This window comes from Phanerochaete carnosa, assembly GCF_000300595.1.
Source record: "Phanerochaete carnosa HHB-10118-sp unplaced genomic scaffold PHACAscaffold_1, whole genome shotgun sequence".
NCBI lineage: Eukaryota > Fungi > Basidiomycota > Agaricomycetes > Polyporales > Phanerochaetaceae > Phanerochaete > Phanerochaete carnosa.
Window position 1 is genome coordinate 5,782,561 of NW_006767628.1, and position 19,105 is coordinate 5,801,665.

Sequence of the window (19,105 nt, forward strand, 5' to 3'; positions counted from 1 at the left end):
TTTGGCTAACGGCCACAGTGTCGATGTGCATGGGCGGAGGGGTGCTAGCCCCTGTGAATTCAGCAGCCAGCGCACTCAAAGTCGCATGAAAGCCTCTCAATCTGGCAGGTAGCCTTGAGAATGCGCGCGGAATATTGCTTATCTCCCATCACGCCATCACGCTGTGCCGCTATTCAGCCGGCACCTGAGAAATAGGCTGGCGAAATAATCTGAGAATTGCTTTGGACACTGACACAACTTCAAGCTTCAAGCTTCAAGGGTGGACAGCGTCGGGCACTGGGGCAGTGCATCACTTCTATTTTTAGTACTTGACACTGCCTTTCTGGAGGGGTTCAGCCAATCACGACAGTAATTCCCACGACTGATTGCGCGACTGGATGCGGTACTGGATGTGGTACTGGATGCGGTACTGGAGATGATGTCCAGTCGCACCTCGCGCGGAACTGGATGCGGGTTTTGCCCGTTGTGTCCGCATCCAGTACCGCATCCAATCAGCCGTGGGAATTACTGTCGTGATTGGCTGAACCCCTCCAGAAAGGCAGTGTCAAGTACTAAAAATAGAAGTGATGGGCCGCCCCAGTGCCCGACGCTGTCCACCCTTGTGTCAGTGGAAATAATTGCCGCAGTGCCTAAATATCTATTCATAAATAACACATTTTTGGTCCTTGTGAAACTTGTGTCAAGGCTACAGCATCGCAAGCCACAAATCTAATTGCGTCGCCCTTGCATGGGATCATGTGATGCATGCACCCAGCGCGCAGAGAGCAGTGACTCTGAGCAGTGCCGCAATTTTCAGGACCAGATCCTCGGCGAGCAAAGAGCTATGGCAAGGAAGGGTTGGACGTTCCCTTCATTTGGCTAACGGCCGCAGTGTCGATGTGTACGGGCGGACAGGACCCATGACAATTGGTGGGAAGGCCTGAGGACAGATTTTGCTGATTTTGGCCTTTAGGTACGGACAAAATTTGCATGATGAGCCCAAAATAGTATAGATTTTCCTCCTGGTCCGGCCTGACGGCCTGACTTTGGTACAGACACTGACTCAGGCCTATCGGTTTCCTCACCTGTACTACGCCTGTTATTCCTTCGTGTATAGTATACTCATACATACTACACAGATATACACTACTCTTTATAAATATCATTGTTCTCACTCCCTTCAGTTGTCATTGCAGCTGCCGCCACCACCACCTGCTTCTCTCCATGTGTCACGGCGGCTTGAACTCTTGAACGAGAGGTAGGACAGCTGAGCTTGCAGAATATATGGTAGGCTGTGTCATTTAGCTGTAGCACCCTCCGATCTTGCGAGAAGGTTAGTATGTCTCCGGGTAGCATGCATAAGAAGTGGTCTAAAGGTGCATGCCATGGTAAGAATGATAAGCTTTGCAGTGCCATGACATGCTGGTGGATCATGCAAAAGCAGTTAATGTTGATGGTTTGCTCATGAACTTGAACCGCAACGTATGACACCTGTCCAATGGAGGCGACGGTCTCCTGCCAAGCATGAACACCAGCCTTGCCGCCTGACCGACAATAAACAGTAGCACGGCGGGAGGGACGTCGCTCCTATCCAGTCAGATGGATTCCACCGTACCCTGTTGGCAGAGAGGTCATGGTCAGAGTCGATGTCTATGGGAGCTGCATTGGGGGACATTGTCGCAGCACAAAGAGGTGTGGCCAGGGGTTTGTTGCATCAGCAGCGGAAGCAGACTTGGCCTGCGCGCTGCCGCCGCCGCCTGCCGGTGTTCAGCAGGTTGACTTGTCAATACAACTGGGTCATACTCTGGAGGCTATGTGAAGGATGCATTAATTATCTTTGGCCTTCAAAATATCTTCTTCATGCTCTCGGTTTTTGTCTCTATCGTCTTTAATTCCCAATCTAAGGCATACACTATAGAGGCTGATGGAGAAGCAGAGCTGAATCTCTGATGTGCACGAGATTGTGACAAATCCACTCAATTTAGGTAGTATTGAATCTAAAGTTGGGTATTTAACCCGGAAGTACACCAACACTTGTCCAGACTACCGGGTATGGATTGTCCTCAGACATTAGTCAGTTTTCGTTGGCCGGTATGTATGAAGGTTGGGCATGGACAAAAATCAGCATGTCGTAAACTAGAAACATGCAAAAACTCATTTTCATTTGAGAGTGTTACAATCGGTCCATCATCCTGATATATGTTTTTTCTTTACTCTTTATTTCCAGACAGTAAGTGCCTACTCAAATGTTCTACCCTTTTCCAGACAAGTCATTTCCGGTCCATTTCCAGACCACTTCCATTTCCTGGACGTTCTCGTACATACGTTGTCCCTTCTCTGCTGATCTCGCAGTAGCTAGGTTAGTATAAATACCAGCCGGAAATGTCGTGTACTTTAGCTTCGGCCTTCTGTATTATCAGTCACTCTTCTATATCATTTCCAGACTTTGTACAAGTCCATGTTCTACATTCTACGACTTTTACATTAGGCCGAAGCTCTCTTCGCCGGTGACCAGACGTACATGGTCCAACCCCCTATCACCAGAACCACAAGTCAGCGAAGCACTGAACTTACACCAGAAAGGTGCCGGAATCGAGCACACAGACACCACATCAGCCAACAACAAGATTATCATTTTCGGACACGAGACAACAAGTGGCACAGGTGCAGAGAAGTCATCTGCATACACAAAGACGATGAATCAAACACTGAAGCAATCGAGGAAATCCCCGATCGACTCATCAAAATTACCAGAGATCAACCAGCAGAGCGCATCAAAGCTCAACAAGAGGAAGACCTAGGAGACAATTTCACAGATACTTTCGAAACCCTCTCAGACATCGATCAAGAAGACACCGAGCTGCCAGAAGACAACATGGCAACACAAACAACAAACCTCACTGATGAGGAATTGTTAGAAGAACTCCTCCAGCGTACACACTTCCAAGGACAAGCTACTATAGCAGAACTACATCAGGCATTGCAATATGTCCATAACCCACCACCGCCAGCACCAGTATGGGCTGCAGCTGTCCACGTCGGAGGTCAAGGACCTCCAGAGGGAATTCCCAAACAACCAGGAGGTGGAGGCGGAGGAGGACCACCTGGAGATGGAGGAGGACCAATTCCAGCAGCTCTAGGACCAAACCCCATTGGCCCTCAGCTGCTAGCAGCATTCACTGCTGCCTTGCGCAATGCCCTCCCCCAGGAAGAGATAGGCAAGCCAGCCAAATTTTCCAGAGATATCGAGAAAGCCCAAGATTTCATCCACCAATGCGAAATGTATTTCCTCTCCAAGGCCTCACAATTCACAAATGACCAGGCAAAGATTTGCTTTGCGGACTCGCTCATGAAAGACTCGGGGAAGAAACAACCCCGGAAATGGGCGACAGTCAAGGAGAAGTTGTATCTCCTTCAAGGATGGCCCACCTGGGCTACACATCGCCAAGAATTCCTGGAAGCCTACAAGACAACCAACCCAAAATCCTGAGCCATGGTCAAGCTCCATCAGATTATCCAGAAAGACCACGAAACGGTCAACGAGTACAACGTACACTTCAATACGTTAATTGCAGAAGTAGAAATAGTCAACCCAGATGCCAATGGAAACCTCCTCCAGCAATACCTTCATGGATTAAAGGAATCACTTGCACGCCAATTGATTGCCCATATGCTGATCAACGCCACACTCTCCCAGTGGCAACAACAAGCCCTCGAGCTAGACAACAGGCTCGGAATTCTCAGGCATGTCAAAAACAGGCAGACGCACCTTCCTACAAATTCTGGAACCATGACAACTACCCCAACAACCTCCACCCGTGACCCCAATGCCATGGATGTAGACGCTCTTAATACCGGACAAAGCAGAATTAAATGCTATAATTGCGGAAAATTCAGGCATATTGCCAGAGAATGCAGGCAACCTCGGCAAGCAAAAGGAAGAGGAGCCTACTGAGGAGGAGGAAACCAGAGAGGCAGAGGCCGAGGAGGTAGAGGAAACTGGAGAAACTACCAAGGTGATCCATCTGCAAATCGCCCCTACGTCCAAGTCACTCAATGGGACGGAAATCCAAGCTCTCCTCATCCACCAGCAGTCAGCAAGCCAATTCCGGTAGACTCGCATGCAACTCCCACAACTCCATCGCACGTTGACATTGACGCCATGTTGAGTTCCATTCCATTGCCCGATCTCAATCAAATCATCTACGACCACTACTACAACCACACGGGAAAGGATGACAACCCAGATTTTACCCAGTGAGGTCAACGCCAGCTGTTGAACCTCTTTGAATTTCGATTTCATCTGTACTAGTAGCAGACATGAAGGCCCAGGCAATGAAATTACCTGTTATCATGAAATCGGAAGGAAATGCTGGAACAAAAATCAATGCGCTCATCGACTCCAGAGCTCAGGGCAAGTTCATCGACCAACAAGTTGTAAGAAGACTACAACTCCGTGAATACCCCCTGGCAAAACCAATACCAGTATTCAATGTCGATGGAACTCCCAACCAACTTGGATTGATCCGGAATTACGTAGAACCCACGGTACAAATTGGCAACAAAGAAACCAAAGAACGAATGTTTGTTACTCACCTAGAAAAGCAAGATGCTATTCTAGGAATCGATTGGCTACAACATCACAACCCACAAATTAACTGAAAATACGGGATACTTGACTTCACCACCCAAAGAGTTGTTATGGAAGAAGAACCAGACTCGGAAGGCAGAATTATCCAAGTATCCTCTGCTGACGACACAAGACTCCTCACCAAACATCTTCTAGTTCAATGCGGTGGAGGAGCTGTCCCAACGAAAGGATCCCCAGAAGTAGCAGGATATGACCTTACCGCAATAGAAGACTCAGTCATTTCCCCTCACACTTGGGCAAAGATACCAACCAGATTACGAATGACATCTCCACCTGGCACCTACCTACGTATTGCCCCACAAAGTGGATTAGCACTCAAAGAAATCGACGTTGCAGCAGGAGTAGTTGACAGAGACTACACTGGAGAAATACAAGTCATCTTGGTTGATCATGGGAATACCCCTTTCACAATCACCAAGGGCGACCGCATCGCCCAGGTAATTGTAGAAAGAATCGCCCAACCACCAATCCAGGAAGTGGAAGAACTACTCGCAACGGACCGAGGAAACCAAGGCTTTGGGTCAACAGGGATAAATGACAGGTTCCAGCCAATGTTGGATACCACCATCTGAGCCCTCTGTATGGCAAATGACCCAGAAGCACCACCCCTCTTTCGTATCTCATCAACGACTATCGAACAAGATGACTAAATAACCGGGGACTACGTAGCCGCATGGATACCAAACTCCGGTAAAATCCACACTATTCCAGTTACAACCACAGTCGCACAAGCAATACTGGGGCTCTCCATTCGAATGAAAATCAATCCAGCCATGACTCTCGCACAAGAAGCAGAAGCGCGGAAGCCCGAGACAACGCTCCCTGATTATCTCCAGTCCTACTCTTCAGTATTCAAAAAGAAAGCTGCGGAAAGATTTCCTGAAGAAAGATCCTACAACCATGCCATTGATCTTAAACTGGAATTTGCCCCTAAGGATTGCAAGGTTTACCTGCTGTCTCCGCTAGAAGAATCAAAGATGAACGACTTCATCAATGAGAACCTACGGAAAGGATACATTCGTCCATCAAAGTCGCCTATGGCTTCCCCCTTCTTTTTTGTTGGAAAAAAGGACGGAGATCTGCGTCCTTGCCAAGACTATCGCTACCTCAACGAAGGAACAGTCAAGAACTCCTATCCACTACCACTGATATCCGACCTCGTCGATCAAATCAAAGGATGGAAACGCTTCACCAAGATGGACCTCCGGTCAGGGTATAACAATGTCAGAATCAGAGAAGGAGACCAATGGAAAGCGGCATTCAAGACGAGTCGAGGACTTTTCGAACCCACAGTTATGTTCTTCGGACTGTGCAATTCTCTGGCAACTTTCCAGGCAATGATGAACAACATATTTCAAGACATGATCACCGAAGGATGGATCCAGATCTATATAGATGACATTCTGATCGGCGGAACAGACTGTCAGAACTGGGCGATTACGTTATTGCCCTGTACGGACTAATGGGGATATCATCACATGATCCCTCTATTATCTTGTAGTAATACGACATCTGATTACTCATGCTTAGTATACATGCTTACGCTCACAGTACCATAGGTCTTATAGTGGTATCAGAGATCCTGACTCACATGTATATATACTGGCCCTGTAGCACAGAATAAAGCAAGAGTTCAGTCGCACTTTAACAGGTTATGAGCCCCGGCCTCACGGTCACTCTACCTTCACTTTACTAGTTTCATTGCTGAAGAAGACCCCTCGGGAAACCTCGGTCCCCTTCACCCAGTTTAAACAAAGTTCATCCACGCAGTTTATGAGTAAGTCTCGTTGCGTGCTAGTGGCAGACGGAGCGCTCACGCGTTCATTCCTGCGTAATTTCTAGTGCCAAAGGATTTACCCGCTTGTCCCCCTCACTCCGTTTTCCAGCGGTACAAGCACTCTGCCAGCTACGTGCCTGCCTCTGGCAACACCAACAACACCGTTGAGACTGTCCTGTACAGTAAACGCCGCGGCAAAGAACTACGCCCACCGACTCCAGTGCTCACCCTCCCGTTCTCTCCAAACTCACACGAGGGTAGGCGCCTATGTTGCAAACAGTTCCGCGAGCGCTACGCAACTGACAAGGCTGACTTCGAGCAGTGTCTAGCTGCACGCAAAATCCAACAGGCGCGCAAACGGATCCTCGCCGGTCCATCAAAGCCGACACTCGAGCAGCGTCTCGCTGCCATCCCATCGGTGACACATACACCGATCGCCCCGAAGCCGATACTCATTGACTTCGATAAGCACACTCTTGCCGACCTCGTCCGCATCTTCACACCAAAGTTCGATGGCACGCTCAAACACCTAGACGTCTTCAAGACTCTCGAGCTCGATGATCTCAACTCCGACTGAGTTTGCAATCTCCGCAGACTCATCGAGCAACTCACGCGTATCAAACGCTGCCTAGCGGACGTTTGCAACGTCGTCAAATACGAGGAGTGGCGCAAGTGGGAATTAGGGTGTAGAGAAATAGGAAATATCTTGTTCAAAGGGCTACGCAAGAACAAAGCCTGGATTGTACAAGCGCTCAGCGCAGTTTACATGAACGGATATTTTGACGCGGTTAGGTTTTACGAGAACAAATAGATACTTTGTATACAACGCTATTGTAACAATCAGAGAAAAGTTCTGCTTGGAAACCTGACTACTGTGTGTTTATCCTAAGCGACAACAAGAGTCGTAGTTTAACTGGTCCCTTCGTCCAATCCCAACTCTATTCACCTTTCGGCTAAATCGGCTTAGCTGGGATAAGTGGTTCGCTCAATAGCGTTCACAACAATTACCTCTCAGGAGACAGAAACGATACCTGAAACCATAGAGACAAAACAGGAAACCATCGCGGAATTCAGACAGCAACTGAATATCCAGGACGACTACGACACTCCGTGGAATTCATTAACAACATACGAACAGAACATCGAGTTGTTCTTTATCCCACAGCACTTCCATTACATAGAACGTACACACGGTCCACCAACATATCGCTCGTCAGCACAGTTAATTAACCCTGACAAAGACGTAATCGATATCTTCTTTCCAACAACTTCCGACACATATTCGGACCCCTACGCCTGTTACCTTGCAAAGGAAAACGTCGAGGTTGATCTATATTATAGACTAATCAATCTAGTCTACAACCTCAAATTCTTGGAAGAAGATTGGGAATCACTTCGAGCGACACGAGCTGAATCATACGAGCTCGATCTCAGTGAATTCTTCTACAAAGTCGGATTAACGCCAATGGAACGTGAAACACTCTACGCATACACTTGCCTCCTTTTCGTACACGATAACAATGTCATCCTCTTCTGACCCTACCAAGCTCGCCACACAAACCATCCCGCAATTCTACGGCACCAACTACAAAAAGTGGTCCGACGCGATCTGAGCCTTCCTGCGTTACCAGGGCGTCTGGTATTTGATCCAGGGATACGGCTCCACAGCGACCGTTCCTGTCCCCGGTCTTGCCAGACTAATAGCTGCAACGGGTACACCCACGGCTACAGAAATTGCAGCTCAAGCTGCATGGGATGAGAAGAACGATAAGGCGCTGGGCATCATCCAGCTCTACGTCGTGCAGAATCTTTGTCATCTCGTCGATGACACGTTCTTGGCCCTGGACGCATGGACCGCAATCAAGGCCGGCTACGAGAAACCCAGAGCAGTAGGCGCATTCGTCGCCTTCCAGAAGCTGTTCAATGCACAGCTCTCTGACAGCTCTGCGCTCGGCCTGCAACTCAATGCGCTCACAGAACAGTCCAACCAGGTCAATGCAGCAGGAATAGAGGTCAAACCTCAGCTTCTTACTCTTCTCATGATCAATGCTCTCCCCAAGTTGTATCAGACCATCGCTGGTACAATTCTCACTACGCAGACTGATGTTATGCTGCTCACAGCGGCACTCATCCAGCCCAAAATTGTTGAGGAGGAACAGCGCCGCGTCACGAACCGCACTCAGATTGCGCGCATCTCGAAGGCACCTCTCCTTGACAAGAAATGTGAGAAGTGTGGTCGCAAGAATCACACGACGGAGCAGCACTGGGACACAAAGCCGGCGAATTCTGGCTCGAGTTCCGGTAACGGCAACAACACGCAGCAGCAGCAGCAAGGTGGCAGGAAGCACAAGAAGGGAAAAGGAAAGGGCAAAGCGAAGGACAATACCGCGACTACCACTCAGACAGTAAAAATACTTAGATTAGTTGATGTACCACTAGTAGCGAAGATCGAGGAGGAATCAATCTCTGTTTCTCTTTATGCTATGAGTGTCAAGTCTAAGTGGATGGTCGACAGCGGCTGTACAACACATGTCACACTGTACAAAACTGACTTTATTCGGTATCATGAATTCCCTAAGCCAGGTCATGCACACACGGCCGGCAAAGGTCAGACTATCGAAATCAAAGGTCACGGTGAAATCGCTTTGCAACATCATCTCACAGATGGACGAATTCAGCATATCTGGTTAGAAACCGTATTATACGTACCGGAAGCGGCAGAACGGTTCTTTGCGCCCAGAATGCCACTCAATAACGGTCACCGTATTGAGATGGATGGCAAGAAGTTTAAATTACTCTGCGGGTCAGACCCAACACAGCGGACAGTTTTAATGGAGGGCGAATATGAAAAGTCGTCAGGTTTATATTGGCTAGAAGCTGAAGTCCTCACTAGGACCAGTGAGATTAAGCCAGGAACATTAATGTCGGTCAAATCCGACGATCCATATACCTTGTGGCACCGTCGCTTCGGACACGCCAGGAAGAAATCAGTTGTTCAACTACCTGGTAATGTCAAAGGCGTCCTGGATAAAATCTCAGCTCCAACCAGGGATACTCCCTGTGATGGGTGCAAATTCGGGAAGTCTCGTCGCGATGCTTTTCCTGCGTCTGACAGTTGTGCAGATCATCCCCTCGACTTAATTCACATGGATCTTGTCAAATATCCGTCGTTATCACTCGACGGGTACAAGTTTGCCCTTACCACCCTCGACGACTATTCCTCATTTTGTCTGTCTCCCCTGGTATGTAATTATTAGGTGCTCATGTGCCCCGTTGTACGCACTCTAAACTCGCGGATTTAAAAAAAAAAAAAAAAAGACTATTCCTCATTTGGTTTGGTCTGGTATCTGAAACGGAAGTCTGACGCCTTCTCTGCCTTCAAGCAATTTGTCACTTGGGCGGAAACACAGGCCGAGCGCAAGCTCAAGGCTATACGTTTGAACCGTGGAGGGGAGTTTTTAGGCCGTGAATTCAACGATTTCCTAGCAGAACGCGGAATAGAGCGTCAACTCTCAGTGGCGCGAACACCACAACAGAACGGCAGAGCAGAATGCTGGCAACAAACCATACAGAATAAGGCGGAAGCTATGCGACATCATGCTGGCATGACGTCTGGGTTCTGGAAGCTAGCATCAGAGACCGCAGTACATATATATAATCGACAACCTCTGCGCTGTCATCAATGGAAGCCACCCATCACTAAATGGAATGGCACTGTTCCGGACGTATTGTACTTTCGAGTATGGGGCTGCAAAGCCTATGTCCACACACATAAGGATGTGAGGGTCAATAAGTTACAGCCAAAGGCTAAAGTCATGATCTTCATCGGATACAAAATTGGTACAAAGGGTTACCGATTCTGGGATCCAACTGCCTGGACCATCGTTGTGTCACGCGACGTCACCTTCGATGAGTCTTCCTTCCCCAAGCGAGACGATAGGCCTCGTGAGCCTGGAATGTCTCAAGATCCACTTCCACCTGTTCTACCCGACCTGCCAAACCCAGACCTAACCAGTCCGGATGACTTCACACCTGATGATCATTCCCCAGACAATGCACATCCACAACCGCGGCAAGACGAACCGCAACAAGAGGATGATGACAAAGTCAATGACGATCCAGCCGATCGTTATGAACAATATCGAAGCCCAACTCCGGAACCATACGAGCATCCGGAGATACCATTTGCTCCTGGTCCACCTTCTGGACCACCTCCACCTCAGAGAGAACACTATCGTCCTCATCAGAGCGGACAAGCCAGTCCATCTCGTCAGGCAGCACCACCTGCTCCTGATATTAGGCAACGATGGAATCTCGAACTACAATCTGTGCCACACCTGGCCAGGCCACAGTGCAAGAATGCAGGCCAACGCCGTGTTCCCAATAACAGCTATGGTGACGTCCCGCCCACAGAAGCATGGCGTCAACAGGAACGAGATATCCAACGTGATCGACGAGAAGAACGAGAAGCACGTGAAGAACATGAAGGTTCTCCAATGGAAGTCAACGATCAACTCTGTCGGAATTTATTCCAATGGATATGTCATGCTCACCAGCCTGACCCCACTACGTACCACAAGGCAATGTCTCGCCCAGATGCGAAACAGTAGGAGATCGCGATGAAAGAAGAACTCAAGTCTCAGGAGGAAAATTCCACATGGATTCTGGTCAATAGACCGAACAACCAGAGAATTGTAAAATGCAAATGGGTTTATGTGATCAAGCCCGACGGCTGCTACAAAGCACGTCTTGTGGCCAAAGGATTCACACAGATAGAGGGGATAGATTTTCAGGAAACCTTCTCTCTTGTTGCACGCTATGAAGCTATACGCTTCCTACTCGCACATGCCACACTCGAAGATTAGGAAATCGAGGCAATGGATATCAAAATGGCCTTCCTGTATGGCAAGCTCGAAGAGGAAATTTACATGGAACAACCAGAAGGCTTTGTGAAGAAAGGACAAGAAAAGATGGTGTGTCGATTAAAGAAGGCAATCTATGGTTTGCGCCAAGCCTCACGCACCTGGAACGAGAAGCTACACACTACGCTACTCGAAAATGGATTCAAACGCACGTGCTCAGATGCTGGCGTTTATGTTTACCATCACGACAAAGTCAAAGTTTACCTCATTGTTTACGTCGACGACCTTCTACCAATGGGTCCAAGTTTACCCGAGATCCAACGAGTCAAGAAAGTCCTTGCAGAGAAATTCCAAATGCGAGATCTTGGAGCCACTAGTACATTCCTTGGAATGTGGATCACTCGGGATAGAAACAACAGGTGTCTGGAAATCAACCAACAGTCGTATACCAAAGGAATCCTATCTCGATTCCAGATGCACAACTCAAAACCTTGCTACACACCGCTGCCCAAAGGCATACATCTCGAGAAGGCTGCGGAAACATATACCACTACAGACACACTCCGCCATCACTACCAGTCCATGATTGGTAGTCTCATCTACTTGATGATTGGTTCACGACCCGACATCGCCTGGGGAGTCACACGACTCTCACAGTATATGCAAAACCCTACGTCACAGCAGGTGGAAGCCGCGAAGCACATCTTCCGGTATCTCCGTCATACCACCGAGTATCGTATCCGGTACTCTGGCTCAAATCAGTCCGGTTTGATAGGGTATTCAGACGCAGACTGGGGCAAAAATCGGGATAACCGGCGATCAACAACTTGTTTCGTTTTCTTGATGGCTGATGGAGCAATCACATGGGCATCTCAGATGCAGAAGACAGTGGCAAGATCCTCGACGGAAGCAGAATACATGGCACTCTCGGAGGCATGCTCTGAGTTAGCCTGGCTAACGTCACTCCAAAAAGAGTTAGGTTACTTTCCTACTGCACCACCACCTCTGGTAGCAGACAACCAAGGAGGAATCTTTCTCGCAGTCAACCCCGCTCACGACCGAAGGCTCAAGCACGTTGACATTCGATATCACTTCATACGCAAATACGTAGAAGAAAAACGAGTGAATATAGTCTACGTTAGTACAGACAAAATGATCGCCGACACATTGACAAAACCACTTGGTGCAACGAAATTCGAGTGCTTCCGGTCTATGCTAGGCTTGGTCTTCAGTAGATTAGGCAATAACTAGTCGAGTGGGAGTGTCAGAACTGGGCGATTACGTTATTGCCCTGTATGGACTAATGGGGATATCATCACATGATCCCTCTATTATCTTGTAGTAATACGACATCTGATTACTCATGCTTAGTATACATGCTTACGCTCACAGTACCATAGGTCTTATAGCGGTATCAGAGGTCCTGGCTCACATGTATATATACTGGCCCTGTAGCACAGAATAAAGCAAGAGTTCAGTCGCACTTTAACACAGACTCAGCGGACATCCGGTGCAAAACGATTCAAGTCGTTGAACGACTTCAAGAAAACGACTTATATCTTAAACCGGAGAAATGTGTCTTTGATGTCAAGAAGGTAGAACTCCTGGGCATGATTGTTTCACACAACAAGATCGAAATGGATCCAGTAAAAGTCAATGGCGTACTACAATGGCCTACTCCCACCATGGTCAAACAAATATGAGGATTCCTAGGCTTCGGAAACTTCTACAGAAGATTCATTGATCATTACTCTGATATTGTACGACCACTGGTGGATCTTACCAAGAAAGATGCACCATTTATTTGGACCTCGGAATGTCAGACAGCCTTCGACGAACTCAAACGGCGATTCACCATGGCCCCTGTCCTACTAATGCCAGATCAAACCAAGTCATTTGTTCTGGAATGCGACGCATCACTAGTTGCAACCGCTGCAGTACTTCACCAACAGGATGTTAATGGCGACTGGCACCCAATCGCCTATCTCTCTCAGTCCCTCCTACCGGCCGAACGAAACTACAAGATCTACGATTGCAAACTTCTTGCCATCATCAGAGTGTTGGAAGCATGGCGACATTACCTCCTCGGGACGCAATTTCCACTTCAGATATTGACTGACCATAAGAACCTAACATACTTTTGCGCAGCCAGACGGCTCAACTGGAGACAAGCAAGATGGCAATTATTCCTCTCCCAGTTTGATTTCACACTCCATCATTGCCCAAGTTCGCAACTAGTACAGTCGGACGCTCTCACCCAAAATTCTGAACCCTCCCATTCCACAGACGACAATGTTGATCAAATCCTCCTGCCAGACACGCTTTTTGCGGAAACGAACATTCGCTCACTACACATCGCTCAATCTCTGCTGACGCAATTGGATGGCCCACAACACTTCACTGCGACAAATACCGATGAGGCGTTACTAGATCGCATTAGAAAGACGGGACGAACAGACGACTACGCAAACTCCATCCGTACGGCAATGCAAAATAGCGCAATCCCATTTCCCACATGGACGACCATGGATGATTGGATGGAAAACAACGGCGTCCTATACTACCAATCCCAATGCTATGTACCATCTGACCTCGCACTTTGCTGAGAGGTCACAAAGCTCTACCATGATGTCCCAGTGTCCAGACACCCCGGACGGTTCAAAACAGCAGAATTACTGACGCGTAACTTCTTCTGGCCAGGAATACGATCGTTCATGTCCAGTTACGTTCAAGGATGTGCGGCATGCCAGCAGATGAAAGTCAACACTCATCCGACCACTCCACCACTGCAACCGATACGAGCAACCCACCAGTCTAGGCCTTTCGCATTCATTACATGCAACTTCATCACCGCACTACCGCTCTCGCAAGGTTTTACATCCTTAATGGTTGTGGTTGACCATGACTCTACGAAGGGGGTAATTATAATCCCCTGCACAGAAAGGACGGATGCAACAATGACGGCAACGTTCTATCACAACCACGTTTTCCAGAGATTTGGAATGCTGGACAAGTTCCTGTCCGATCGAGGACCTCAATTCGACTCCCTCGTCTTGAAAGAACTATGGAAGCTAACTGGTGTAGAAGGACGAATGAGCAGGGCGTATCACCCACAGACCAATGGAGAAACTGAACACATGAATAGGGAAATCAAGGCATATTTCCGGATATTCTGTTCTAACCATCCTCACGATTGGGCCGACTACATTCCCAACCTCGAATTTGCATTCAATAATTGGGAACATTCCGCGACAAAACATTCGCCGTTCTTTCTCATGTTCGGCTCACATCCTAAGGCACTACCAATGAACTTCGCACAATCAAAAGTTCTGTCAATTCAACAATGGCTTCGAATAAGGCAAAAAGCCCATGAAGAAGCAGGAGCGGCCTTAGATTATGCCATGACTCAAATGGCAAGAAGATTGCATTGGAAATTCACCCCATTCACCGAAGGTCAGAAGTTATGGCTGGAGATGACTCACCACGAAGATGGCTACCCCTTTAAGAAGATGGCACCCAAGAGACACGGACCGTTCAAGATACAGAAGGTTCTTTCGAAGCTAGTATACAAACTAGCCCTTCCAAGCACTATGAAGATCCACCCCGTGATACACGCTTCCCTGCTCACTCCATACCACGAGACACCACAGCATGGGAAGAACTTCCTAGAACCACCACCGGAGATCGTAGATGGGCACGATGAATACGAGATGGAAGCAATTCTCACACACCAGCCCTGGTACGGACATCGCTGGTATTTAGTCAAGTGGAAACACCAACCCACGGCCGAGAATTCATGGGAACCAGAAGGCAACCTGAAGAATGCAGCGAAAATCCTGAAAAGGTATAAAGAGGTCAAAGGAATCCCCCCAACCACTCAGCAGCCAACTTCCAAGTCGACTACTATAGCATGGCCCCTTACTCATTCCGCTACCACAACAGCAGTCCCGAGGCTACTCTCGGAGAGACTACACCTCCCGCATCCCCGATTTCCTCCTCTCCGGTTCAAGAGAAAACTTTGGTTGACTGCGACAGCCCCGAACCTGAACTCACCACCAACGATGTCCAGCAAGGGATTGCCACGGCTCTCAAAGAAATTGCTGGCAAATTCGGGCGACACCAGGAAGAGAACCCCGAACCCATCCCAATTCCTCTGAGATTCCACTTCGGAACCCGCGTCCGCATCACCGCTCAAAACACCAACCCCTTCGACGACGAATTTGACCCCAACGACTCTTCTGCGCACCTTGCTTACCTCAGAGACATTGTCAACAACCCCCAACGTCGTAGAGAATGGATCAACAAGATTGACAACATTGCCCATAACCAAACAGTGCTCCAGGCCTTACTCAATGCGACCGACGACACAACTTCCGGCGTGCTATTTGCAGGAATTGTGGAGAAAGGACGAGAAGTCCAAGCCGGGTTCAACAAGGTGGCAAGGGACGGACGAGCCATCAAGGAGGCAGTCAAGGCAATTCAAAGGAATGCAGTCGATCTTTCTTGATGAATCGAGAAACTTAACCGCACCTTTGACGACTTTTGTGTAACAGCACTTGCCTACACGGCAACTGATCAAAACGCCACAGAAGCTGTTAACCGCGTCTGGACACAAGAATTTGGTAACATCAACGTCGACCACCTCGAGCCTGGAGAACTCCTTGTCGGACCATGCACTAGTCAGCGGGTTCGTAACCCTCGCAATCCCCCTCACCCTATGTATCGCACCTGCGCCTCTCGTAATTCTGGCTCGCATTCTTCGCACGAAGGCTCTCAATCCTTTCGAGTACAGACGTCATGCTCACGCTCTCCTAACCACACGCGCTTTACGTTCCAAAGGGCTGCGGACGAATTCTTCACTCCCCCAGAGTCCTCCTCAACAGCTCCTCGACGAACGACTCCATACCTGCAACGTCGCCGCTCTGGTAGCCCAATTACTACTGGAGTCATTGGTCACACTTTCCCTGGGAACTCCGAGGCTAACCCCGTTATCCTCGATTGAAATACTCCTACAAGACTTATTCGCGAAGCTCATTGGCTAGAGAAGGAGCTAATGTTACGATCGGTCCATCATCCTGATATATGTTTTTTCTTTACTCTTTATTTCCAGACAGTAAGTGCCTACTCAAATGTGCTACCCTTTTCCAGACAAGTCATTTCCGGTCCATTTCCAGACCACTTCCATTTCCCGGACGTTCTCGTACATACGTTGTCCCTTCTCTGCTGATCTCGCAGTAGCTAGGTTAGTATAAATACCAGCCGGAAATGTCGTGTACTTTAGCTTCGGCCTCCTGTATTATCAGTCACTCTTCTATATCATTTCCGGACTTTGTACAAGTCCATGTTCTACATTCTACGACTCTTACAGAGAGGTGAGCACCCATGCAACACATTGCCTGAGAGTGCCCAAAAATACACACAGATGCACAGACGTGAACGTACGTGCACGTACATGCATGCGCATGCACGAGCGCAAACTAAAGCGCAACGTCACCAAACTGGAACTGGGCGGCGGCGTAAATCTCGAACTCACATCAGCGCTACCGTACGGGCCGAAGTGCATGTAGGTGCACTTTCTTGCGCGTTGGTGTTCCAAAGGGTATCTAGCTGAGTACATATCATGCGGGTTAGCTGTGCGATTGTCAACATTTTGCACCAGCGTGCACAAAGGTGCACTTTGTAATAAGCTTGCGCACTGCCGTCATAGCTGCCCAACGAGTTTGACATGGGCGATAGCGAGTTTGATGGGGATGATAGCGAGTTTGACACAGTCAGTAGTGCACGTATGTGCACTTTTGTGTGCAGCTGTGCATCACCATGTACATTAGCACACCATAATGTGCTAATGCGCACAGCTGTGAACGCAGTACTATAGTAAGTGAATGTACCCTCACTTGTTGTCAATCATGCGCAGCAAGAACCAGGTTTCCATTGCGAGTTTTGATTTTTGTCCATCAAAGACTGTGATAGGTATGGGCGATTCCTCAGAGCTCCCGGCCTATCAGCCGGGTTTGGGTACAGATTTTCCCTCCGCGTGAGGGGTCCCAACGGCCGTTTTGGGTACGGATTGTCCTCAGGCCCTCCCACCAATTGTCATGGGTCCTGGGCGGATGGGTGCTAGCCCCTGAGAAATCAGCAGCCAGCGCACTCGAAGTCACATGAAAGCGTCGGGCACTGGGGCGGCGCATCACTTCTATTTTTAGTACTTGACACTGCCTTTTTGGAGGGGTTCAGCCAATCATGACAGTAATTCCCACGGCTGATTGCGCGACTGGATGCGGTACTGGATGTGGTACTATGATGGTACCCTGCTTTATAAAATTTGGGAAAATTTGCATCCTGTAGCTTACCACGCTCATGCTTCGCAGGCGGTTTTGCATGAGACGATGTGTACACACCTTAGCTATATATTCGTATTTTTATAATATTTTATTGAGGTCTTGCAAGAGCAGCGGATCCTTTCCGGTGCACAAAGTAGGCCCTGCACCACTTTTTATAAATCTCGTCACAAGTGTCACACCAGATGCCGTCGAGCCGTGTCTCTGCCGAGAAGCCGAGCCGTCTCTCCAGAGTCAACCTCAGTTGTTTGAGATCAGGCGGAGCGACAATTTCATCACGCCTTGCTCGTTCATTGTAACGCTCCACTAATGTTCCTTCCCTGTACATGTACATAGCACCTTGTAAACCAAATATGTTGACCAGTCATGTCTGGTGTAAGTACAAAAGTCTATGGATGCAGTCGCCAGAATATTTGGTGAGCGAGATCTGGTTGGATCTAGCCATCAGTAGCATTTTTCGGCCAGTTTTGGACCACTTCCGAGCATCCACAAAAACATCATATCGTCCCTTGCTGCACACCCGCCATGATATGGGTGTCATATTATAGTATGAATACAAGTCTACCATGAAAAATATTCACAGCACCTCCGGGGGCATATTGCAGCAGCAAGATCGATTTTATAAAGCAAGGAGCCTTTATAAACCAGGGGGCCATCATAGTACTGGATGCGGTACTGGAGATGATTTCCAGTCGCACCTCGCGCGGAACTGGATGCGGGTTTTGCCCGTTGTGTGTGTACCCTGAGAAAAACGCCACACTGAGACCACCAGCTTTGTGGTGTCGGTATCTGACCGAGATCCGCATAATACTCAAAGGCCCACCGGCTTCCAAACTAGAAGATGGATATCATTCGGAACCAGCTCGCAGTGGCTATCCAACTTGAAGCTGTAAAACCCTGTTTCACGCTGCCCGAGTATCGATTGTTTGTGGTGCAGAATGATGCTAGAAGTTGGTGAGCAGTTCCACTCAAGTCTGTAACTGATCGGCGTTTGTAGGCCCAGGCTGTTAGTACGCTCGGGGCCCAAGACAGTCCCGGTGCGAGACAAAGGATGGTCGGTACATGCGAACGGCGTGCCCGACAGTGTTCGTTTCACTTACGTCGGCGTCGTTTCGCATGAGCCTTGCAAACCTGTTTTGGCTCGGGGACTGGGAGCACGCCCTACATTAGGCGCGTAGTGCAGAGCTCCAGACGGTATTTATGTCGCCTCTCGCACTGCGGAATACGACTAATTTCCTTGGATTTCACTGCTCCTCTGCCGTAGTCACAATGCGCACGCCGGATTTCTTGCGCGACTCCTTCTTCGGCCGAATTGCCTACTACGTGTCCGGCAGACGTCTGTTCCGACACCCTGAGGAGCAACCTGACTTCGTGCTGCCTTCCCGCTATGCTATCCACATGGCCGGCTCCGGTCAGCGGGCAAGTCATTCAGCGAGCTCGACGTCGTTGCGCGACCTTTCGCCTACCGGATTGGCCGCAAGGGACATGTACGCATCGG

General features: G+C 48.7%; 1 protein-coding gene across 1 annotated transcript; it reads left to right on the plus strand.

Annotated features, from left to right (window-relative positions):
* Positions 1–9,268: 9,268 nt before the first annotated feature.
* On the plus strand, positions 9,269–10,690 carry PHACADRAFT_58680 (uncharacterized protein; the record flags this gene model as incomplete). Its single annotated transcript, XM_007389573.1, has 3 exons — positions 9,269–9,635; positions 9,726–10,513; positions 10,586–10,690. Coding segments are annotated over 3 exons (1,260 nt in total), but the record flags the coding sequence as incomplete, so codon positions are not given.
* Between the last annotated feature and the right edge of the window lie 8,415 nt (positions 10,691–19,105).